This window comes from Poecile atricapillus, chromosome 22 (genome assembly GCF_030490865.1).
Source record: "Poecile atricapillus isolate bPoeAtr1 chromosome 22, bPoeAtr1.hap1, whole genome shotgun sequence".
NCBI lineage: Eukaryota > Metazoa > Chordata > Aves > Passeriformes > Paridae > Poecile > Poecile atricapillus.
The window spans coordinates 6,494,096-6,519,027 of NC_081270.1; the positions used below are offsets into that span (position 1 = coordinate 6,494,096).

General features: G+C 54.6%; 1 protein-coding gene across 4 annotated transcripts in view; it reads left to right on the forward strand.

Annotated features, from left to right (window-relative positions):
* Window positions 1–24,932, forward strand: part of EPHB2 (EPH receptor B2) — a 128,946-nt gene that overhangs the window by 77,056 nt on the left and 26,958 nt on the right. For all 4 annotated transcript variants that reach the window (XM_058854924.1, XM_058854926.1, XM_058854925.1 and 1 more), the window contains exons 4-5: window positions 9,445–9,600; window positions 10,233–10,568. In XM_058854924.1, the coding sequence (XP_058710907.1) occupies window positions 9,445–9,600; window positions 10,233–10,568 (492 nt within the window). The remainder of the gene's footprint in view (window positions 1–9,444; window positions 9,601–10,232; window positions 10,569–24,932) is intronic.

Below are 24,932 nucleotides of genomic sequence, written 5' to 3' on the forward strand. Positions count from 1 at the left end.
TGGTTTGTTCCTTTCCCTGCCTTAAATCCTTAGGAAGTGTTCCTGTAATGGTTAAATTCTCCTCCCTCCCCAGGCAGAGCTCTCCCAGGCAGGAGCTTTGGGAAACAGTTAAACAAGACCAAACAAAGTAAAAAAAAAATGTGAAGGTCCCAAATTCTTCAGGAGGCTTCTTGGAGAAAGCTGGCTGGGAATAGTCAGTGTGTGAGTCTGCAGTGCTTGGGTGTTTATCTCAAGAGAAAATGGATGTGCTGCTGGCCTGAGCAGCGTGTTTAAAATGAGGATATAAAATCATAGACTCCCAGAATGGTTTGGGTTGGAAGGGAGCTTAAAGCTCATCCCATTCCACCTCTGCCATGGCCAGGGACACCTTTCACTGTCCCAGGGTGCTCCAAGCCTGGCTTTGGACACTTCCAAGAATCCAGGGATGGCTACAGCTTCTCTGGGCACCCTGTGCCAGGGCCACAACTCCTTCACAGCCAGGAATTCTTTCCCAGTCTCCCATCTAACCCTGCTTTTTGGCAGTGGGAAGCCATTCCCTGTGTCCTGTCTCTCCATTCTTTGTCCCCAGTCCCTCTCCAGCTCTCCTGGAACCCCTTTATGCCCTGGAAGGGGCTCTGAGGTGTCCCTGGAGCCTTCTCTTCTCCAGGTGAGCACCCCCAGCTCTCCCAGCCTGGCTCTGGAGGGGCTCCAGCCTTCAGAGCTTCTCTGTGGCTTTCTCTGGTCTCACTCCAGCAGCTCCATGTCCTTCCTGTGCTGGGACCCCAGAGATGAAAGCAGTGCCCCATTATTCCCCTGCTCCATGCAGGTCACCCCAGGGCTCCCAGGCAATGCTGTTGTCCATCCCCTGGAGCTCTGCTTCCTTCTGTGTGTGCCAAGCTGCCCAGACGAGGTTTGGAGGTTTGGAAGCAGTGTCCTGCTTGCCCCATGCCTGGCACTGGGATTGCTCCTGGGCCAGCATCACCTGGCATTCCTGGGGTGGGGAGTGTCCTGCTTCAGGAGAGCACTGAGCTGGCCTTGGAGCAGTCACATTCTGGAGGAGCCAGGAGTTTGAAGGCATCTGCTGCCACCAGAGCAGCTCCTGAGCTCTGAACTCAGCCCTGGTTTCAGCTTCTGGGAGTGTGCAGTGAGCTGAGCCTCGGGGCTGCAGCCAGCCCTGCTCTACAGCAGCGTGATGGACACACAGGTCCATGGCTCCTGGGACAGAACCAGAGAATCCTGGAGTTTGGAAAAGCTCTCTGAGATTGAATCCAGCTGTTAACCCAGCACTGCCAGGGCCACCACTGCCCCTTGTCCCCAGCTGCCACACCCACGTGTTGTTTGAGCACTTCCAGGGATGATGGCTCCACCTGGGCAGCCTGTGCCGATACCTGACCATCCTTTCCATGACAAAATGTTCCTTAATATTCTATCTAAACCTCCCCTGGTACAATTTGAAGCTGTTTCCTCTTGTTCTTTTGCTTGTTTCGTGGGAGAGGAGACTGACCCCAAACAGGGACAGGGAAGTCCTTGTGTATGGATGGCCCTGACAGGATAAATGCTGCATTATGGTCCCCTCCATCTGTACCCTGAGGGCATTGGCAACATCCCAGTCCCTCATGCTCAGGCAGGGACAGAAAACTTTCCATTTCTCTTTAAGAACAGGCTGGGGAGGCTGAGCCAGGCTGACAGGGCAGGTAAAACATTCCAGGCGTTTCTCTGTGACAGGAATGCCATCAGCACTGATGGATGTGCCCTCCCCCGCAGCAGCACGGGGGAAACTCGCAGGTGTGTTGGGCTCACAGGTGTGCTGGGCTCACCAGATGCCTGGAGCTGGGAGCAGTGCTGGAAAGGAGGTGACCTTGTGAACCCTGGGAACCTGCAGGGGGGAGTTTGCTGGGAAGTCCCCGGTCCAAAGCCTCTCCCAGGTGAGAGCTCAGCACTGGGAAGGAGCTGCCTGGGCTGGGATGAGGCTGGTGCTGCTCTGTACCTGCCTGGATTTGTGTGTGATGAGCACTATTGGTTTGTTCCAGGCCCCTTGGCCTGGGTCTGTGGAGCTTTGGGCCGAGGAGACCCTGGCCACAGGTCAGGATTTATTTGCCCCTTGCAGGACCTTCCAATGTGGTGTGTTTTGGCATCACTGTGCCTTGTCCTCTCAAAACCTCTGTGACACCCCAGTGCTAAGGTCCTGTCACAGCCCCACGCTGTCCCAGGGACCAAGGGACACTGGAGATGATGCTGAGAACGAGATGTGAGCCCTGAAACTGCCATGAGCTGTGGACAGGCAGGGCACACGTGGAAACCCTCGGCAGGGCACTTTGGAGGGAGCTGTGTCTGAGGGAGCCAGGATGGAGCTGGAGGCAGGTGAGGTGGCTGGTGGGGAGCTGGAGGCAGGTGAGGTGGTTCTGAGGGAGCTGGAGGCAGGTGAGGTGGCTCTGAGGGAGCTGGAGGCAGGTGAGGTGGCTCTGAGGGAGCTGGAGGCAGGTGAGGTGGCTCTGAGGGAGCTGGAGGCAGGTGAGGTGGTTCTGAGGGAGCTGGAGGCAGGTGAGGTGGCTCTGAGGGAGCTGGAGGCAGGTGAGGTGGCTCTGAAGGAGCTGGAGGCAGGTGAGGTGTCTGGTGGGGAGCTGGAGGCAGGTGAGGTGGCTCTGAGGGAGCTGGAGGCAGGTGAGGTGGCTCTGAGGGAGCTGGAGGCAGGTGAGGTGGCTCTGAGGGAGCTGGAGGCAGGTGAGGTGGCTCTGAGGGAGCTGGAGGCAGGTGAGGTGGCTCTGAGGGAACCTGGCATGGAGCTGGAGGCAGGTGAGGTGGCTCTGAGGGAGCTGGAGGCAGGTGAGGTGGCTCTGAAGGAGCTGGAGGCAGGTGAGGTGGCTCTGAGGGAGCTGGAGGCAGGTGAGGTGGCTCTGAGGGAGCTGGAGGCAGGTGAGGTGGTTCTGAGGGAGCTGGAGGCAGGTGAGGTGGCTCTGAGGGAGCTGGAGGCAGGTGAGGTGGCTCTGAGGGAGCTGGAGGCAGGTGAGGTGGCTCTGAGGGAGCTGGAAGCAGGTGAGGTGGCTCTGAGGGAGCTGGAGGCAGGTGAGGTGGCTCTGAGGGAGCTGGAGGCAGGTGAGGTGGCTGGTGGGGAGCAGCATTGCAGGAAATGCGAGGTTTGGAGTGCTGGCACCTCCAGCTGAGGCCAGCAGTGCCTGTGGGCAGGTGATGGGAGCCAGGTGATCTCCTGGAGCTGCTGGTGAGGTGCAGGATGCTGGCCCAGGCAGTGGGGATGTGTCTAAAAGCCAGGAGGATGCTTTTGCTGCCTGTGCTGTCTTCCTTCCATTCCCATCCCGTGGAGAATGATGAGGTTAAACAGGAACATTTGCATTGGGACCATTCCCTTTATTGACAATTCTGTAATCCACATCATGGAGGTTCCCCTCCAGTTAATCTCATTTAACCCTGTTTTCCCTCCTGTATTTCCCTCCCCTGCTCTCCAAATGCTGTCAGAGCTGTTGGCAGTGACAGCACCTGGCAGTGGCATTAATTGCTTATCTGAGGATGAGGTAACAGCTCAGGCTGCTAATTAAATTTATCCCCAAGGAAAGCAGAGGACCCGTGTGGCCTGGGGAAGGGAGAGTGCAGAGAGCTGGCACCTGCAGGTCCCAGCTCCTCACTCTTTCCAAGCTAGCAGCCAGCTCCAGTGTCCAAAGGGCTGGGATGTCAGCACTGAGCCCTCTTCCCTGCAGCACTCTCCAGGCTGGGACACAAATTGGGAGCGGATCCAAAGGCAGCACTGCTGCTCTGGGTTGTCCAAAGGCTACCCTTTTACTAAGAGGATAAACCCCACTGGGTGAGGGATAGGAAAAAGCAGAGGAGGAACAAATTTACAAGGACAATTTACAAGTGAGACCTGTTTGGATGCAGAATTGAAAACAAGGGTCGAGGTGCAAGGGACAGAACGGAGCAGAATGTGGGAAAAGTGACAATGTCATCACAGCACCCACCTCATCCTCCACACAGGGCATGGTTCATGAAAGGAAAAAGGGGGAAATTCAGAGCTGGTTCTGCACAGAACATCATAAATGGCTTTAAACTGGAAGAGAATAATTTTAGATGGGATATTGGGGTGGAATTCTGCCCTGTGAGGGTGGGCAGGCCCTGGCACAGGGTGTGCTGTGGCTGCCCCTGGATCCCTGGCAGTGCCCAAGTCCAGGCTGGATGGGGCTGGGAGCAGCCTGGGACAGTGGGATGTAATTGAACCTGAGATGAGCTTTAAGGTCCTTTTGAAGCCAAACCATCCATTCCATGATTCCATGGAATAGCCCACACACCACGAACAGCAGAGAGCCAGAAGTGCTGTGCAGGGAGGCTCTGGGGTCTCATGTCCAACACCCATTTGCACTGGGGCTGCCACCAGCATCAGTTCAAGGCAGCCGTGGAATTCTGCTCCATCTACCCCAAGGATGGAATTCTGCTCGCTCCACCACCCCTCTCCCAGGCCAGCACCATCTTTTGGAGAAGCAGCTTTTCATAATGTCCTGTCTGAACTTGTGGTCCTTGACCTGTGTTGCAGAGTCTGGCACTTGAGTCTGTTTTCAGCAGGAGCAGTTTGATCCCTCCTTACCCCAGCATCCCCAGTTACCCCATCCAGCTCTTCCCACCTCTCCTGTGCCCCAGGGATGACCATCTGGACTCTCCTGCTCCTCCCTATCCCCCTTGAACTGACCATGGCAGCATCCCCAGTGCCTGGCAGGGGAAAGGAAAACTCCCCCAATGTCCTGGCCATGCTCCTCCTGGTTTGGCCCAGGACATTGTTTTCCTTATTCCCCATCAGAGCATATCTGTGGGATTTGATGTGGGGCTGGAGTGGGAGCAGCCCTGTGGTGTGGGACCGAGAACCACGCAGGGTTTGTGGGGTGATGAGGCTGCCAGTGGGAGCAGGGACACCAAGAGCATGGAGGAGGGATCCCAAAAGCACCCCCAAAGGCACAGAGGAGGGCAAGAGGCAGGATGTGGCCAAGGGGAGCTGCAGAGGCAGCCCCCAGCCCCGGCCCCGCAGGGAGAAAGGAGCCAGTGGGGAGATAAGGCTGGGGATTTAAGGCTCCTGGCAGATCCTGACAGCCAGGGCTGCCTGCTTTCCATCAGCCTTTAAAAATGCCTCTCTGGAGTTCAGGGATCCTCACTGCCAGGAGAAACAGAGGGGGCGAGGAGAATCCTTCCTTCCTCAGAGCCCTCAGCATGGGCTGAAGGTGCCATTTTAGGAACTTTTATTGCAGGAGGGAGCTGTTTGCTCAGAGCTGTTTCCAGGAGGGGCCTCTGAAGGCCAGGGCAGTTTGGGAGCTGGGTTGGAGCCTGCCCAGCTCGCACTGGATTAATTAAAGAGTTGGTTAGAGAGAGGCAGTGAGACACGAAGGAACAGGGAACCTCTGTGCAGCCCCTCCTGCACATTGGGCCAAAGGTTTTCCCTGAGCCATGGGATGCTTTTCCCTGCTGAGCTGCCCCAGGGCTGGAAGCTCGGTGCCAGCAGCCTGGTGTGGTCCCCTGCAGGGAGGGCAGGATGCTCCCTGGGTCCTTCTCATGGAATTCCATGCTCCTTGTGCTCCCCTCCAGCTCAGTTTATTCTGTGATGACCCAACCACGTGCCTTCCATGCCCTGGGAGCGAGTGGCAAGCAAGGAGATCCAGCACTGCTCAGCATTCCCAGCCTGGAATTCCCATTCCAGATTGGAGACAGGCACAGCCAGAACTGCAGGCTGCCCTCAGAGCTGTACCCAGCGAGGCAGCCAGCCCAGAGGCAATTAAAGGTCCATCTGTTCCCTGTGAAGCCCTGTCAGCATCCCATCGCTGCTGGAGGTGCAGGAAACTGATGGGGCCAGAGCCACTGGCACCAAAATCACCCTCCAGGGATAAAAGATGCTTGGATAAAGTAGAAATCTCTGTTTCAATCCCTTCTTTCCAAGCAGGAATTTTTAAGGATGTCCTTGCTGGAAGCCTAAGGAAAAGCAGGAGTGTCCCAAAGCTGCTGTCACCTCCCAGAAAATTGGGGTGTCCTCGTGTCTGTGTCAGGCTGGAAAGGAGGAAAGGATATCAGGAAAGGAGGGTTTGGACAACGCTCCCAGGGATGCCCAGGCTGGGATTGTTGGGGTGTCTGTGCAGGGTCAAGGTTTGGATTTGATCCCTGTGGGTCCCTTCCAGCTCAGGATATTCCATGATTCTGTGATGCTTCCAGCACATGGTGAGAACATTCCCATTTTTCAGGCAGGAGGGGTTTTAGCTCCTGTGTGAAGATTTCACTTTTGATTTGCTGTTTACACTGGAAACAAGGAATTGGGTGGATTCCTAAAGAAAATCTGTTTTCTCACCCAGGGGAAGACCTGGAGGGAACAGAACAGTTTTAAACACAATGTTCATTTATTTTGCTTCTGGAGGTTTTCATTACTTGAGAAAAATAAGTCAATAAAAAAAAGGACTTTGCATCAAATTCCAGTGATTTTTCCTGTCTTTCCACATGATTCCAGAACATTTAACTTCAGAGAAGTTCTGATTTTTCCAGGATTATTTTATCCCATGTGGGACCTACTGGGGAGGAAGGGACTTGACAAAACTCCTGGCTGTGTTTTTTTGCTGGCTCATGCAAAGAGTTTCAGTGTCCCAGCTTGGTATTTTTGAGGAACAACCACTGAGCCTCAGTTTTTATCCCTCTCCAGCCATTGACCTGTGCCAGGGCCAGTGTGGGGAATGTTTTTATCCCCTGGAGTAGCCACTACACTCCACACTGGGCACCTTTTGGATGTCTCTCTGTCTTGATGCAGAAGAAGCATTATAGAAAAGTAGCTATTTTTAAAATAAACCTCAGGAAGGTGAAAGAGGTCCCTGTCTGGAACAATCCTTGCTGGAATGACCCTGCATTTCACCCAGGCTGTCAGATGAGAGCAATTTTATGTGTTGGCCTTTTGTGTGTCTCAAATATTGGTATTAGTGGAAGAAGCCTGTTATCATGTCCCCATTGCTTGTGGGGAATGCAGAACTGCCCAGCCATCACCTCTCCCAACAGCTTAACACCCTCTGAGCTGGGCTGATCCTGGGGGAAGTGGGTCAGGAATGGAATCGATGGGAAAATCCAGGAACACGAGGAGAATCCTGTTTTTCAACAGCTCCTTTGACCACAAGAGGAAGGAGGGACAATGCAAGCAGGAAAGCTGATGGAATTTTTCTGTAGAGCTCTTCTCATTGGAAACTCAGGATAATTCTGGAGGAAAGGAGATGAAAACTGAAAAAAAAAAAAACCCCAAACAAACCAACCTTCTTTTTATCCTTTTTTCCCAAATAGCTACTTCTTAGCAATGGCTCTTGCTCACAGCAGCCCCAGTGAATGTTTTTCCCAGACTGTTTTCTGATCTGCCTCGTTCCTGGGAGCCTTGGCAGGCGACTGAAGGAGGAGTTTGTTAAACTTGTTTCAGCACAGGAACCACCTGGCTCCCCCCAGGCCCTTCAGGCTGTGGAAGAATTAACAGCAACACAAAGTCACAACAGGAGTAACCACAGAGGAACGGTCTGAGCCTCGGAGCTGAGCTTTTCCTTGGGCACTGGTATCCCTGGGCTTGGAAAGGACTTTCTGTGGGGGTCCCTGGGTCTGTTAGTGCTGGATCACAGCCTTCAGCACCATCTGCTGCACCCTCTGTGGGGCTGGACACATTTGGGGTTGAGTGGCTGATGCTTATGGAGCATCTTCTTCACCTGTGAGGGGCTCAGAGCCCTGGAGGCAGAGCCCAGGCTGCTGTTACTGCTCAGCAGAACCAACAATTTATTTGTAATATTGAGTCATAAAATCATTAAGGTTGGAAATGCCCCCTAGGATCATTGACCCAGCACTGCCATGTCCCCAAGTGCCACATCTATAAAGTCATGAGGACAAAACTCTGTGGGGAGTTACAAAAGGACCCTATGAGACAGCGTGACCAGGGAATGAGAGGGAAATTGGAATTCAAAAGACTTGAGGTGATACAAATGGAAGAAAAACAACCCCAAGCTGATGGAATGGTGGAATCACAGAATGATTTGGGTTTGGAGATGCCTTGAAGGCCATCTGCCATGGGCAGGGGCACCTTCCAGTAGAGCAATTCACACACACCTGCACAGAGATGAGCTGGGATGTCCCTCACAGCTCAGATCTTGGGGCTTTCACAGTCACTACACTGGTGGCTAAAAAATAACGTGGGCATTGCTGAAAAGAGAGTAAAACACTGAATGTTGTTATGCAGTGTGAAGCATGACAGAGGTTTGGACAGCTCTAGAGGTCAGATGGTGATTGAGTGTGCATTGGCAATGGAAATGTGGGATGGCATCAGGAATAGCAGCTTGGCTTCGAAGCAGAGAGCAGCAGTTTCTTCCTGCAGCGTGTGGTTACAGCACAGGGCTCTTCAGGGGTAAAACAGGTGCAGGGAATAAAGAAATGAGTGGGTGACAGTGGGAGAAACACCCTCCTGGGGTATGGGGTGCAAGGAGCTGTGTCTGAGAAAGGACTGGGGAAGTTGTGGGCAACAAATGCACCTGGTTCATGCCCTGCTCCCTGGATGGAATCATGGAATATCCTGACTTGGAAGAGACCCACAGGGATCAAATCCAAACCTCGACCCTGCACAGACACCCCAGCAATCCCACCCTGGGAATCCCTAGGAGTGTTGTCCAAAGCCTCCTGGAGCTCTGGCAGCCTCAGGGCTGTGCCCATTCCCTGGGGAGCCTGGGCAGTGAAGGAAGAACCTTTCCTGAAATCCAAGCTAAACCCCCCTGACAGTCGCTGCTGTGAGGAGGATTCTGGTGTCCATGGTCTGACCTGGTACAGCCACTCACATCTTCTGTGGCAGTGGCTAAAAATCCCCTCTGACTCCTACAGTCCTCATCCTGCACTCGTGGCTGGGGAATGGGGACAGAGGTGTCTACATGGGGACAGAGGTGTCTACATGGGCACCCATCAGGTGTCTACATGGGGACACATCAGGTGTCCACATGGGGACCCATCAGGTGTCTACATGGGGACACATCAGGTGTCTACATGGGGACAGAGGTGTCTACACGGGGACACATCAGGTGTCTACATGGGGACAGAGGTGTGTACATGGGGACACATCAGGTGTCTACATGGGGACAGAGGTGTCTGCATGGGGACACATCAGGTGTCTACATGGGGACAGAGGTGTCTGCATGGGGACACATCAGGTGTCCACATGGGGACACATCAGGTGTCTACATGGGGACAGAGGTGTCTGCATGGGGACACATCAGGTGTCCACATGGGGACACATCAGGTGTCTACATGGGGACAGAGGTGTCTGCATGGGGACTCATCAGGTGTCTACATGGGGACACATCCCTGCAGGTACCTCCTCAGGGTCCTTTTGAGCAGCTGCTCCTTCTCTGCCGTGTTCACCTCCTTTGCTTTGGGCTCTGGGCATCCCCCCCAGCCCCATTCTCACTGCTCACCATTGCTCTCCTTCTCTTCCAGGCTGCCCCTCTGGAACATTCAAGGCCAGCCAGGGGGATGAGGGGTGTGTCCACTGCCCCATCAACAGCCGGACAACCTCGGAAGGGGCCACAAACTGCGTGTGCCGGAATGGATATTACCGGGCAGATGCCGACCCCGTGGACATGCCATGCACCAGTGAGTGGCTCTGGGCACCCGGGAGGGGACCACGTGCTGGGGACAGGGGATGATCCCCAGCCAAAGCACCGAGGGATGCTTGACAGAGGTGTCCCACTGGGGTTTTGGGGGGACACTACACAAACTAACTGGTAAATTTTGTCAGGGCTGTCACACAATGAAATTAGCCTGGGCTAGGAGGACTGGTTTCATTCCCACTCTTGCTTGTGGATGTCCTCAGGCCAAGAGTAGCTCCCAGCTCAGAGTGCTGCCTGGGGATGGGGAGGAGGGGGGATGCAGCCATGGACATGATTTTCTGAACCTGAGAGAATTTCAAGCTCTCAGGGGCTGATTATTCCCAAGGGAAAGTCTTTGGGAGCTTTTTCTTCTCTCAAGGACTGTTGTGTAAATAAGTTTTTACTTTCCCAAAAACAAGACATTCTGACAGTGTTTTTCTCTTGTCCCACCAATGGGATGAGAGGGAGGTGTTGTTCCTTCTACCTCCTTATAAAAAGGGTTGAAAACCCTGAAATAAAGGCCTTTTGCCTCCTGAAAACCTCTGGCTGCTCGTGATATTCAGAACCTTCGCTTTATACTTGTGTGTAGTGATATAATACAGCCGTCTCACACTTTGCCATCCGTTCCCTCTCCAGCCATCCCCTCCGCTCCCCAGGCCGTGATCTCCAGCGTGAACGAGACCTCTCTGATGCTGGAGTGGAGCCCCCCGCGGGACTCGGGGGGCCGGGAGGACCTGGTGTACAACATCATCTGCAAGAGCTGCGGGGCCGGCCGCGGGGCCTGCACGCGCTGCGGGGACAACGTGCAGTTCGCCCCGCGCCAGCTGGGCCTCACCGAGCCCCGCATCTACATCAGCGACCTGCTGGCACACACCCAGTACACCTTCGAGATCCAGGCCGTCAACGGCGTCACCGACCAGAGCCCCTTCTCCCCGCAGTTCGCCTCGGTGAACATCACCACCAACCAGGCTGGTAAGGGCCGGCAGCGGGCAGGGTGGATGTGGGCCTGAGGGTGGCCATGGGTCCGGCAGCGGGCAGGGTGGATGTGGGCCTGAGGGTGGCTGTGGGCCTGGAAGAGGGCAGGGTGGCTGTGGGCCTGAGGGTGGCCGTGGGCCCAAGGGTGGCCATGGGCCTGGAAGAGGGCAGGGTGGCTGTGGGCCTGAGGGTGGCTGTGGGCCCAAGGGTGGCCATGGGCCTGGAAGAGGGCAGGGTGGCTGTGGGCCTGAGGGTGGCCGTGGGCCCAAGGGTGGCCATGGGCCCAAGGGTGGCCATGGGCCTGGCAGAGGGCAGGGTGGCCGTGGGCCCGAGGGTGGCTGTGGGCCCAGCAGCGGGCAGGGCACTGTCCCTTGGTGTCACAGCATCTGGGTGTGGTGTCTATGGCACTGTCCCCTGGTGTCACAGCATCTGGGTGTGGTGCCTGTGGCACTGTCCCTTGGTGTCACAGAATCTGGGTGTGGTGTCTGTGGCATTGTCCCCTGGTGTCACAGCATCTGGGGATGGCCAGGTCTGTAGCACTGTCCCCTGGTGTCACAGCATCTGGGGCTGGCTGGGTCTGTGGCACTGTCCCCTGGTGTCACAGCATCTGGGGATGGCCAGGTCTGTAGCACTGTCCCCTGGTGTCACAGCATCTGGGGCTGGCTGGTCTGAGGCACTGTCCCCTGGTGTCACAGCACCTGGGTGTGGTGTCTGTGGCACTGTCCCCTTGTGTCACAGCATCTGGGGATGGCCAGGTCTGTAGCACTGTCCCCTGGTGTCACAGCACCTGGGGATGGCCAGGTCTGTAGCACTGTCCCTTGGTGTCACAGCATCTGGGTGTGGTGTCTATGGCACTGTCCCCTGGTGTCACAGCATCTGGGGCTGGCTGGGTCTGTGGCACTGTCCCCTGGTGTCACAGCACCTGGGTGTGGTGTCTATGGCACTGTCCCCTGGTGTCACAGCATCTGGGTGTGGTGTCTGTGGCACTGTCCCCTGGTGTCACAGCATCTGGGGCTGGCTGGGTCTGTGGCACTGTCCCCTGGTGTCACAGCACCTGGGGCTGGCTGGTCTGAGGCTGTTGCCTCACAGCATGGTTGCAGGCACCATCAGAGCGTTGCAGACACACCCCTGGCTCCTGGGGAGGGAAGGTGAGGCAGCTCCAGCATTCTGACAGGAGCTGCAATCCCTGCTTGGACTGCAGAGAGAGCCAGGACAGGCAGAGGAAGCAAAGCTGCACAGAAGCGGGGCTGGGAGATGAATATTTGAGATAACAGTCTGGGAACCTTCACTCGGTGAAGCAGCTGAAGCACAGAGCTGGGAGGGTTCCCTCGGGGGTCTCCAGCTCTGTGCAGGGTGGCTTTGCTGGGGGAGGGATGGTCAGGGTGGCTGGTAGTCCTGCTCCCAGGAGGGTCCCTGGCAGCTGTGCTGGTGGCAGGGAGCCTCACCGAGCTGCTGGCCAAGGGCTGCCTGCCCAGCCCACCTGGAAGCCATCTGGAGCTGGGCACGGGCTGAGGCCGGGGTTTGGCTTAATGGGATTGAGGTGGAAGGATGCCAGTGAGGCACGGCCCTGCTTGGGAGCAGGAGAGATTCTGGTCCCTCTGAACTGCCCTGGACACTCCCTGACCCCCAGGGCTGAATTTGGCATGTTCTGGCTGCTGGGGAAAACAGCAGTAGGGCAGGTGGGCATCACTTCAGAGTGTGAAGACAGAGGGAACCTGCAGAAGTGTCTGGGTGAACTATTATTAACTCCAGACCTCTGGAGTTCGCTCAGGAGCGGGACCAGGGTGTTTTTAAAGCCCTGAAGGCAGGTCTGACACAGGCTGAGCCATGGTTTGGCTCCAAGCAGGGACAGGTCTGCCCCCAGGGAGGAGGGGGAACGGGTCTGGATGACCAGCTGCCTTTACCCGATGGAGGTGGGGTGGCTGTAATGCTACCTGGAGCTGGGAAGGGGCTCTGCTCCCTCCCACCGTGGTCCTGCACTATGGATTAATAATTTGATGCTCATATTTCGTACTTGCAGTTCTGTGCTGTGCTTGAGCCTTCATGTATCTATCACCCGTGGCTCCCACCTGAGCAAAACCAGCGAGCTGAGTCGAAGGCGAATCCTTTTCAGTCCCCTGGATCCTCCTCCTTGTGTTTTCCTGGTTTGACACTCCTTTATTATCAGGGCTCACACTTCTCAGCCTGTGTGATGTCTCTCTTAATGTATCTATTCATTAGCACTAAACACTAACTGTCTGCTTGCTAATTCCTCTGTAATTAGAGGCTCTGAATTCTTCTGCTTACACTAGGCACCGCCTGGCAGCCTTGATGTAGATCATTAGCAGTTGGTAACAGGAGCTGCAGACACAAAGGCAGAGCTGGGACAGGAGAATGGAGGGTGTTGGGGGAGAGGAGAGGGAGCAGAGGAAGGATGAGCCTCCCTCTCTGTGCCTTGGCTCTGGATGGAGGAGCCAGCTGGAGCTCCATCGTGTGATGTGTGATGAGGTTGTGCTCCTGCCACAGCTGGACAAAGCAAAGTGTCCACCACCCCTCGGGGTCCTGCAGCCCTGCAGGAATCAAGGAAAACCCCCCTGGTTCCCCAGGGGCACAGGGTGACTGCTGGGGACCCTCTGTGCTGCAGGACTGAGGAGTGATGCCCCATCACCAGCAGCATCCAAAACCTTCAGGTGTCACCAGTTCTTCAGCACCCACATTTTATAAGGGCAGGACAGGATGGAATGGCTCCCCAGTGCCAGAGAGCAGGGTTAGATGAGACACTGGGAAGGAATTCTTCCCTGGGAGGGTGAGGAGACCCTGGCACAGGGTGCCCAGAGAAGCTGTGGCTGCCCCTGAATCCCTGGAATTGCCCAAAACCAGGTTGGATGGAGCTTGGAGCACCCTGGGATAGTGGGAGGTGTCCTGCAAGTGATGAGCTTTTATGTCCCTTGCAATCCAAACCATTCTGTGATCCCAGGAAAAATCTCCTGGGAGAGTAAGAAAACAACCCTGCTAGAGCAGCCAGAGGGAAGGAAGGTCCTGAGTGTGGCCAGGTGGGTGGCACAGGGTTTGGTGACCATCATCCCATGGCCATGACCCCTTCCAGCAAACTGGAAACATGATCCAGCTGCCTTCCTGGGCAGCACCTTCTGTCACCTCTGAGCCCAGGCTGGGTTTGCTCTCCTCAGCAGGCTCTCCTCAACCTCAGCTCCACACTTTGCATCTCCAGCTCACCTGCACCCCTGCCTCTCACACCCTGCAGCACCTCATCCCCCAAAAGCTCAGCGTCCCTTCAGGAGTGAAATCCAGGACTCTCCACGTGCCACAGGTCTGAAGGGACCCTGCCAGAGCCTGGGTGCCACCAAAAGCCTTTTCCCAGCCATTCTTCAACAAATGATCTGTGCCAAGAGGGTGGCTGAGAGCCATGCCAGCATCCCAAGGGGTCAAGGAGCTGAGCCTGGCCCGGGGCTCCAGATAATGACACTTGATTAATTGAGAGCCATGCCAGGCACCAGCTCTTGCTGGCAGCCCCTTGACTACTAATTCATGGCCTTTCTTTGGGGAGGGGTGGGGAGTGGGAAGAGTCTTGGTGATTCCTAATTCTTAATTTCTGTGTTTCATTGGTGCTGTGAGGATTTGCAGGCTCCATCCACACCGTGGACAGGCTGAGTGCCCTGGGAGAGCTGAAGGAAAGGGCTCCATGGGCAGGGATGAGTTAATAGCAGTGGGAAGGGCACTTCCAGGTAACTGGCTGCTGTGACCTGAGGAGGGAGGAAGAAGCCTTGGGCTCTGGAGTATCCAAAGACAAATTCAAGACCTCCCAGTGGTGGGGGAAAGAACATCCAGGCTCTTGGGAATGTGTCCCTTTTGTGAGCAACTCTTGTCACAGGGGATAAGGAGGGAGGATTAGTGCTGATGTCAGAGGCTCTTGGCTGCAGGCAGAGCCACGGAGAGCTATAAATGGCCCTTGCAGAGGGAATACAAGGAGTGTGTGGTGAAGGAAACCGATCCACTGTCCCAATAAACCCATCAGGATGATTTCTCCCCCTCTATAGATCCAGAAAAGTTGTTATGATTATTTGCATTATTATTCTGGGTGGCATTTTACAGCAGTATGTCACAACATGGTGATACGGGTTAGTGGACAAGGTGGCATTCAGTCAGAGGTTGGACTTGGAGGTCTTTTTCCATCTTCCATGATTCCCTGGGTCTCTTGGCCAGGAAATGTGCAGCTCACACCTCTGTCCCAGGCATCAGCAGGGTTTGAATTTTGGCGGCTGTCACAGCCCAGGTTGTGTCTTTTGGGGAGGGCTGTCCTGACAGCACTTGGAGCTCAAGGACAGGTGACCACGGTCCAAAGCAAGGACATGGGCCATGGCCCTGCTCTGCTGGGGGTCTCCTAGCACTGGACTGAGCCCAGCCTGATCCTGTTCCAAACCTCGTGGAATTCATCCGTGAGCAATGGAGCGCAGGCGAGACAGATCCCGGGATGTGCAGAGCACCAGAAAAGAGGATTTTTTCCCCCTCATCTTCAATCAAAACAATTCCCTCGTAGCCAGGATCCCGGATTCCTGCTGGCAAAGGCAGCAGGGGGCACAGAGAGGTCGGGGAGCAGGCGAGGTGAGGGATGAGGTGGGTAGGAGCAGACCTTCTCACCAGCCTGCTGTTTGCTTGTCACATTAGTGCTGCTGCTGGCTAGACAGGGACAGGAGACTTGTACTGCCTGGGGCACAGGGAGCCTTGCTTTTATCTTCTCACTTTCACTGTGCAGCAGAGGATGTGTCTGGCTCCCTCCTCTTGAGAGAGGCACAGCACAGCCCTGCTCTGGACACCAGCAAAGTATTGGCTCCTCCTGTTCTCCCTTGTGCTGCTCAGCTGGGCTCTGCTGCAGCCAAGAGTTATTGTCTGTGAAACCAGAACCTGGGAAAGTGCAGAAAATACCTCAAAGGGCTGGAATGAGCTTTCCAGAGCTTCAAAGCTCTGTGTATTTGTTTATAATAGAATGCCAGAATGGTTTGGGTTGGAAGGGACTTGAAAGATTATCCAGTCCCACCCCCTGCCATGGGCAGGGACACTTTCCTCTAGACCAGGTTGCTCCAAGCCCTGGCCTTGGACACTTCTAGGGATGGGAATTTTCCTCCAATTCAGTCTGGCTTTAGCTAAAACACCTTTCAGGAAGAGAACTAGTCTTGAGCCATCAAGAGACAGGCAGCCCATCAGGTCCTTGTACATGAGCCTGTGTAGCTTGCTGCTTTTTTCCCCTAAAGAAATCACTGATTTTTAAGGAAATACAGGAGACTGTGTCTGTCAGGACACCAATAAGACATTTGATTTGATTTGATTTGGAAAACTGCAAGCTGGAATTGGTTCTGTGAAGTCTGTCCAGGAGCTGCATAAATGGGAGACCACAACCACCCAAGTGGGGAACTGAGGTGAACTGAGGTCCATGAGAAGTAGTCTCCTACTTCTTGATGTTTCAAGACCTGGTAGGGGAATTCTTGTGCAGAAAATTGACACAAAAGGAGGAAAAGCAGAAATTTCCTGAGCTTTAGAGGCATCTCACACATGGAGGAGGCAGGACAAAGCCTGTTCCCCTGTGTGACAGAGCAGGCTGGAGGGGCTGCTGACCTGAGGTCACTTTAAATCCCAGGTTTCATCATTTGGTGACTTCACTGAATGTGTTTCTGTGAGAATTTGGCCTGGTCCCAGGCTCCAAACCTCCTGAAACCTTGACATCCCCATGGCTGCTCCTCTTACCCCAGTTAATGCCCTGACCTTGCCTTCCATGGACCCGTGTCACCATCCTCTTCCACCACCTGTCTTCTCTCCCTCTTCCATTGACCCACAGCTCCCATCTTCACCCTGACTGTCACCAAAACGTGATGTGGCTCTTGCTGCCCTCCTCCCCTCTCTTGTTTTCCCAACCTGTTGCTTTCCCTGCATCCCCTCAGCCCGCAGCAGCCGGCAGCGAGCGCCCACGAGGGATCCTGCCATGCCCAAATCCCTTCTCCTCTGCCACTGGAGGCCATCTGCAGCAGATGGAGAGAGCTTTGCCAGCTGCTGGCTCTTCAGGAGCCTCTTCCTGCTCCTGTGGTGGGCAGTTGGGGGGATGTTGGCAGAGCAGGGGATGGGCTGCACTGCTGGAGCTTCCCGAGCAGATGCCCTTCCCCGCCTGCCACCATCTCTGTGGGCTCCTGCTCCTCCTCCTGCTGCCTCCCAGGCTTCCCTGTTGCATAAATTACACCAGGAGTTTGAGGATCATTCTCCCCACACCTGCCTGGGGCTTCAGAAACCTGTTCCAGTGCATCTGGAGCTGCCTTTGGTCAGAAAACAACAGTCTGCCCATGATGGATGGTGTGGAAAGTGCCTTCTGCTGAACCAGGGGCTCCCCCAGTGTGCCACCATCCCTGCTCTGTGCTGGGAGCTGATGGAGCAGGGCTCACCTTTTCCTCCTGTGTTCCAGGTGGCTGATTGAAATCTCCTGCTGCCCTTGGCAATGACAGCTCTGGGGCAGTTACTGCAGGGAGGTTACTGCAGCCTCCTGGCCCGGTGTCCTTCAGTCCTTCTTGGGGTCCCTGGGGGTCTCTGGGGGTCCCTGGGGTCCCTGTGGGGAGGGATGAGTGTCTGTGTGCTCCTGTGTGAGCAGGAAGATGCTCACAGTGCCTGGCCCTCACAGCTTGTGGCTATCCCTGCCCTGGCAGGGGTGCAGGAAGCAGCTGCATGGCCGGAGCTGGGCAGGGAATGTTCTTCCCAAGGGAAAAAAACTGGTATTTCCAAAGTTTTCCCCTACACACAGTGAACCTGGTGGAGTTTGCCATGCAGGAGAACAAGGGATAAAGTTCAGTCACAAATTAGCAAGACTTAGTGATGCTCTAAGGGCTGGAGCCCCTCTGGAGCCAGGCTGGGAGAGCTGGGGCTCCAGAAGGCTCCAGAAGGCTGCAGAGAGACCTCAGAGACCCTTCCAGGGCATAAAGGGGCTCCAGGAGAGCTGGAGAGGGACTTGGGGCAAGGGATGGAGGGACAGGACACAGGGAATGGCTTCCACTGCTGGAGATCAGGGATGGATGGGATATTGGGAAGGAATTCCTGGCTGTGAGGATGGGGAGGGCTGGCACAGGGTGCCCAGAGCAGCTGTGGCTGCCCCTGGATCCCTGGAAGTGCCCAAGGCCAGGTTGGATGAGGCTTGGAGCAGCCTGGGACAGTGAAAGGTGTCCCTGCCATGGCAGGGGGTGGAAGAATCCCTTCCAACATGAACCATTCTGGGATTCCATGGATTCTCTTTCAAGGACTATAGCTCTAAGCTTTCTATGTTGGAAATTTTGAAGTCAGGTTGTTCCTAAGGACAGTTATCATTGTAATTAATTGGCACTTTTTGGGAAAGCCTCGTGTTATGGAAAATCTGGGGGGTGTGGGGGTCTGGCTCCCACCGTGTTCCTGCTTCCCAACAGCCTTTTCCTGGGGACATGCTCTCATCTGGAGCAGATGAATTTTCCAGAGGAGTTTTCCAGGAGGTGGGGAGCACCCTTGGCACCGTGTGACCCCCAAAGCTGCTCTGGCAGCGGTGTGGGGGGTACCAGCATCCTCTGGAGCAGCTCCTCCGTGTGGGAACAAAGCCCTGCAGGCCGGGTGGCACATGCAAATGGGACTGCAAACCCCACTGAACAAAGAGCTCAAACACAGCCAAACCCTCGGCTGCCCGGGCCAAGTCGCTGGGCTTGTGGCATTAGCAACTGCTTTAAAGGCTGTAATCTACACCAAAGCCTGCCTTGATTCAAGTGGGGCCGCAGCCAGGACCAGCTTTGGGCTGCTTTGCCATGTTTTTAAGATTTTCCAGCGTTTGTAGTTACAGACTCAAGGAGCTGCAGGCTGGGCCCACTGGGAAGTTTTCCAGGCACTTGACACAGCGATGTGGGCCACCTTGCCAAGAACCTCGGGAACAAAAACCTCACACACTGTGAAACACCAATTTTCCAGAGCTTCAGCAAGTCCAGGAATATCCCAGACCTGAGGATTTTTACTCCTTTAAGGGCAAATGTTGCTTAATTAATTAAAGAACACCAGTGCTGCCATCCCTTGCTTTCCTTTTCTCCTGCTGGAGAGAATTGATTCCAAAAGTTTGTGGCTCCTGAGTGTGGCATCACAGGGGCAGAACTGGGAGAGGAACTGGGGGGGAACAAATGTAATAATCCAAGGAGAAGTTCTATCAGGAGAGATGCACACACACACACAGGTGCTGGTGGAGGGGCTTCTGGAGGTCTCCAGCCTAACCTCCCATGCAAAGCAGGGTCACCAGGGTCCCCATGGAGGGCAGGAGAATCCTCCCTTCTTCCATTCCTCGCTGTGGTGCCTTCAGTGCTCGTGTTGGAGGAAGGCATCTGAATTCAAATGCGTTCTCCAGGAGGGCCCATGGTGGGAAAGTCTGTGCTGCTTAAATGGCAGGAGAGAGTTTTACCCAGAAAAGCAAAATATGAGAGAGGTTTCAACCAGAGGAACTGATTTTCAGTTCAATACCTGGATGTGTTTGGACTCTGAGCTGAACAGGAGCACCAGAAAACGGAGCTTTGGGGTCAGTGGTGGGACCTGGGGTGGGGACATTGGACAGTGGCAGTCACCTGCTGGGGACTGTGTGGGATTGGGGTGCTGTGGGGCAAGGAGGGAGAGCTGCTTGGATGAGGTGTCCTGTGGGTGAGACATCCAGGTCCCTGGGAATTGTGGGGTCAGTTGTCCTGGCTGTCCCTCTGCCCATGCTGGAGCAACAGAGGTCACCCCCACCCCTGTGCCTGCTCCACCTGCCTGCAGCCTTGCACACAGGCCCTGTGTGCTGCTGCCACTTCAAAAACAGCTTTCCAGACTGCTGGAGCCTGGATCCCAGCCTAGAGGTGTCCAAGCCCTGTGGATTGAAGGTCAGGACAGCCCTTGCTCCGTGACTGATCACAGCACTGTCCTGGCTGCTGCACAGCATCACCTCCAGCCTCCCTGAACAGGCTGTGGGAACGCTGGGCTGGGGTGGGGAATGCCCTGGACCCTCAGGGAATCCTGTTCCCCACTTATTGGAGCTTCCTGGGTTACCCACACAGACCGAGTCCCTGGGATAAGGCAGTGAGAGGGAAGATTTCCCCTTCCCACAAGGTTTCCCAAGTCTCCCCCTTCGCCACAGTGGCAGGACAGTCACAGGCATCCCCTGCCAGATGCTCTGCCAGAACTTTCTCCCCCACATCTCCCCATTCCCTGCCCTGTCCCGTGGCCTCTGGACTGGCTGGTGCCTTGCAGCATCATGGTGCATTTCCCTGCCACTCTGTCTTCAGCCGCGGGTCAGGCGGTTAATCCTGACCCCGATCACAGCCGCTGCTGCACGGGGTAATTGAAAATGCCAGAATTCCCTGCTGACCCTCCTATAATAAAAGCAGTTCCCCCCCTGTCCGGTAACCTGACACTCCAGGGACCGAGATCTGTCAGGAGGGCTCCGAGGAGATGCTGGAAAGCTCCCAGCTGTTCACCTCGCTTTTTCCCCTGGGTGATTTCAAAGTGTTGCCGGGGAGAGGCCACGGGCCAGGCTGGCTTTGCTCTCTCTGTGTCGTGAGTGTTTTCCAGAGCAAATGTTGACTCTGTCTGACATGACATGGGTTAGTGGAATTAAAGTGATCAGAGATAGGGGGTTTGCTGCCTGTAACCTGACTCTCCCAGCTAAGCCAGCAGAGGAACGGGACGCTTTGATTTTACCCTCTAGCAGGGAATAGGGGCTGAGCCTTGGGACTGGCAGGTGAGGGGGGGCTGGCTGCAGAGTGGGGGTCTTTCAAATGGCTCTAAAGATGATGAAAGAGAAGCTGTGGAAAGATCCTGGTGTCCCCCCTGCAGGCTGGAGCCACACAGTCCCACAGACACTCCCAGAAGCTGCTGCCAGCGCAGTCTGAGCCCCTGGGCTGCTCCCTGCAGTGCTGATGGCAGTGTCTTTTCCCATTTTATTTCCTTTACAGCTGCACTCCAGCTTCCCAGCCTGCAGTGTGACCTCCCACGGGTGGCCCATGGACATTTGGCCAGTCTGTAGCTGGGTGTGGGCTTGGCTCACTGGGAGCCAGACCTCCTAAAAACCACTGGCGGTGGTGGCAGCCCAAGAGTCAGGACCTGGCACAGAAAATTGACCTCTGCTATCAAAGTCTGTTAGATAAGGATGTCCTGATGGGTCCTTTGGGATGGGATGATATGCTGAATCATAAAATCACAGAATCCCAGACTGGGTTGGGTTGAAAGGGACATTAAAGGGATCTTATTCCACCCTCTGCCATGGGCAGGGACACCTGCCACTATCCCAGGTTGCTCCAAGCCCCGTCCAACCTGGCCTTGGACACAGAGATGAGGCAGAGAGAGGTGGGATGGGAGGGAGGTGACCTCAGGATGCTGAAAAAGCAGGGCTGTGAGAAAGGAACAGCTCCCAGATGAAAGCTCTTGTTGAATAAAAGAGGAAGATGTCCTAGGAGATGTCCTGGGGCTCCTGGAACTGCCCAGAGTTGTGATGTGGGGATGGGCTGGAGAGACAAACACATGAGCTGCCTAAGAACCCTCAAATCAACTCAGAGACACAGAAACAAGGAGGGAAATGGGTTTATTTCTTCCTCATTGCCCCAAAACAATTCTTCATTGTGTGATGCCCCCCTGCTGCTTTTTGTCAGCTTTCTCCTAATGAATCTCCCTGAGCTTTAGAGAGAGTTTTACATCCATTTACATGAATTTTGGATGCATCGAGGCTATCTCATCCCTCTCCCAGCAGAACTGGGATGATAGGAAATGCAGGAACAGCCTCCTCCCTTCCCTGAGCTGGGGGGCACAGCCAAAAATCCTAAGGGACTTTAAAGATCCTCCAGTTCCAACCATCCATGAACAAAAGGAAATATTTTCATTATCATTCAACTCTTCCACGACAACAATATTCTTTTTCTAGACTCCTCCTTCATTTAGCTACAAAACCCAGAAAAGTTCCTGCAGTTGGAAACTGGAGTCCATGAATTTTAACCTGAAAATAAAAGGTGCATTTTCAAAGAGAGTTGAGGGGAAACCTCCCCAGAGGCACGGTGGGCTCGGCATCATCTGAAGTTCTCAAAGGAAGCAGGGGATGTGTCTGTAGCATACTCAGGGGGGTCAACCACAAGTGTTTCAGCTATTTTTAACTCTGACTGGCTTTGTGCAGATGTTCAGACCTGGGTGTTGTGGAGCTTTTCCCAATTCTCTGCTAAATTGCTGTGCTGTGATGTTGTCTCATCACGCTGCCCTGGGTTTGGTGTGACCTTCTTCAGGTTTTCCCGTGATTAAAAAGCGATTGTTTCTTCTGGAAAACTCACATTTCATTCCTTCTTGTTTTCTTCCATATCCTTCTTTCCCTTAATACTTTTCATCGCTTCCAGCAAGTCCCAAAGAAGCAACGATTTGTATGAAAGTCAAATTCTGGCTGTGCCAAGCCTGAGGCTTCGTGGTGCAACCAACACCCCCCTTTTTTGTCCCTACAGGAGACCAGGCAAATCCTTACTTACAGAATGCAAAGCCTCTTGTGGGGGATCAGTGCTGGTTAAGCTGCCTTTGTGTGATGGATCTGTGCCACCTGGGGTTTGGTTTCCCTTTCTTTCTGCTGAAGAAGCCTTGAGGTGCTGCTCTGGAGCCATGGAGCTCCCTGGTTCCGTGCCCAGGGAGGTGTTATCCTCATGTCACAGCATCCTCAGGGAGCTGCTGTGTCACAGGGAAACCTGGACGTGCTTTCAGTCAAAGATGTAAAGCTGTAACGAGGGATGTGCCTGGTTGGGATCTTTAGCAGAAGCTCTTTAATAGAAAAAAAAAGAAGCTCTTTCATAAAAGTGGCTTCAGCTTCATAATCAGGGCCCAGACCATGACTTGTGATCTCTTTTTTTTTCCTCTTTAAGACATGTATTAAATGCTGGATGTGCCTCAGCTACAGTGCCTGGGAAGCAGGACATGGTGAGGCTCATTTACAGGGATGTGACGGAGAAGGAATGTGTTTTATGACCAAAAACTGGGATTTTATCTAGAGCTAATCCAAAAGGTGGTACAGGGGGGCTGCTGAGGGAAGCCTCATGCTTAGAGGTTTAAAGATTCACCTAATACAGCTTCCCTTCCCTGGTGTGATGTTGGGCCAGAAGCTCTGGGAGTCCCATGCCAGCAGAATTCCTGGGATTTGGTGCTCTGGGGAACTGAAGGGGGCAGTGGGAGAGGAGGGCTCAGTCCTGCCAGCCTTCACAGCTCTCCTTTGCTCCTTGTGGAGGCACCTGGGCCTCTTGGGTCATCCCTTTCCTCAGCACAGTCTCTGGAATGGAATGGAATATAAAATATTTCATCTGGAAACCCTACAACGATCATCTAGTCCAGCTGCTTCACCTAGACATGGAAAGTGAACCTGGGAGAGGCCAGAGCAGCACAGCCTGGGCTGTGTCTGTCACACACCATGGCTCTGGGACCAAGGCCAGCCACAAGAGGACAGGATGCATTTCCTTGGCTGTTACCCTGTTGTTAGATCAGAGCATCAGGATATATCAGACCCACCCTGACATAGGCCAGACCCACCTCATGGTACAAGAAGCATTGGCTTCTGTAAGGATGAAGCTGCTACACTGATTTTGGGAAGGTCAAAACCAGCCTGGTGGATTTGGTGCTTCCCTTGCCAAAACCCACTAGGATCCCACATTTCATTCCCAGTGGGTGTTTGATCCTTCCTGGGACACAGTCAGTCAAGCAGGGCTTAAGATCCCAGTTTTTGCATGAGGATGCTTTCAGGGAAAATATTCTGTGTAGTGGGATTTGAGACCTGCCTGGCTATGTCCACCTTGTGACACTGAGCCAGCCTAGTTTGAAGGACAATGTCTTGAGGTGTCTTTGAATCCCAATTTGATTTGGGTTGAAGGGGCTTTAAAACTCATCCCATTCCACCCTCTGCCATGGATAGGGACACCTTCTACATTCCCAGGCTGCTCCAAGCACTGTCCAGCCTGACCTTGGGCACTTCCAGGGATCCAGGGGCAGCCACAGCTTCTCTGGGCACCCTGTGCCAGGGCCTGCCCACCCTCACAGGGAAGAATTTCTTCCCAATATCCCATCTCTCCCTGCCCTTGGGCAGTGGGAAGCCATTCCCTGTGTCCTGTCCCTCCATCCCTTGTCCCCAGTCCCTCTCCAGCTCTCCTGGAGCTCCTTTAGGCCCTGGAAGGGGCTCTGAGCTCTCCCTGGATCCTTCTCTTCTCCAGGTGAGCACCCCCAGCTCTCCCAGCCTGGCTGCAGAGCAGGGGAGTTCCAGCCCTTGGAGCATCTCCATGGCCTCCTCTGGACAGGCTCCAACTCCTCCAGGTCCTTTCTGTGCTGGGACCCCAGGGCTGGAGGCAGCTCTGCAGGGGAGTCTCTCCAGAGCCAAGCAGAGGAGCAGAATCCCCACCCTGGACCTGCTGCCCACGCTGGGGGATCAGCCCAGGACACAGATGGTTTTCTGCCATTCCAGCCCTGGCACAGCTCAGGGGTGATCCCTCCAGGGAGGTGATGGCCATGCAGCTCTGCTGGCAACACCTGAGGATGGTGGGACCTCCTGAACCCCATTCTCCCCAAGTGTTCCCAGTTCCTGAGCTCTGTGTGTGCTGCAGAGCAGCAGAGCTGTCAGCACCCTCACACTGATCCTGCAGAGCTGCCCCGAGCCACACAAGCCTGCTCAGCTGCCTGGATTAAGATAAACTGCCAAAAGCCAGCCTGGGCAGGGGTCTGGCTGTGAGCAGCGTTGTGTGGCCGTGCAGGGGCTCGGGGTGGTGACCACGGAAGTGCCACTCGCATCCCTCCCTGCCCCAGAGGGGTCACCGTGTGGGACATGTTGGCTTTGCACATTAGTGGATTTTCATTAAGCTTGTTTCACACTCCAGTGGTGGTTTTGGTGTGGTTTATTTCTCCAGCAATTCAGAGAAGCCACAGGGCTCCAGTGTGAGGAATCTGAGGAATCTGAGGCCATCCCTGATCGAGAGAATGCAGAAAGAGCCTTCCAAGGACTGCAGTGGTTGGCTTTGCCTCAGTGCCCAGTGCTGACAATGCCAAGGGCTGGGTTTGATCCCCATATGGACCATTCACTTCAGAGAGGACTCAATGATCTTTGTGGATCCTTTCCAACTGTGAAATCTGTGAAATCAAATGATATTGAGGCTTAAGGGATTCAGTCAGGAGCAGTGTTTCCACCAGCTGTGGAATGAAGGAAGGTCTGTTTGTTTTTTGTTTGGTTTTTGGGACACACCTACCCTTGGAGACCCCATCAGGATAAATCCACCTCTGTTCACACCCTCATGGTGACATCACAGCGTGATCAAGGCTCTGAGAGTGGGGACTCTCCGTATCTGATCTCCTCTGTGTGTCACAGGG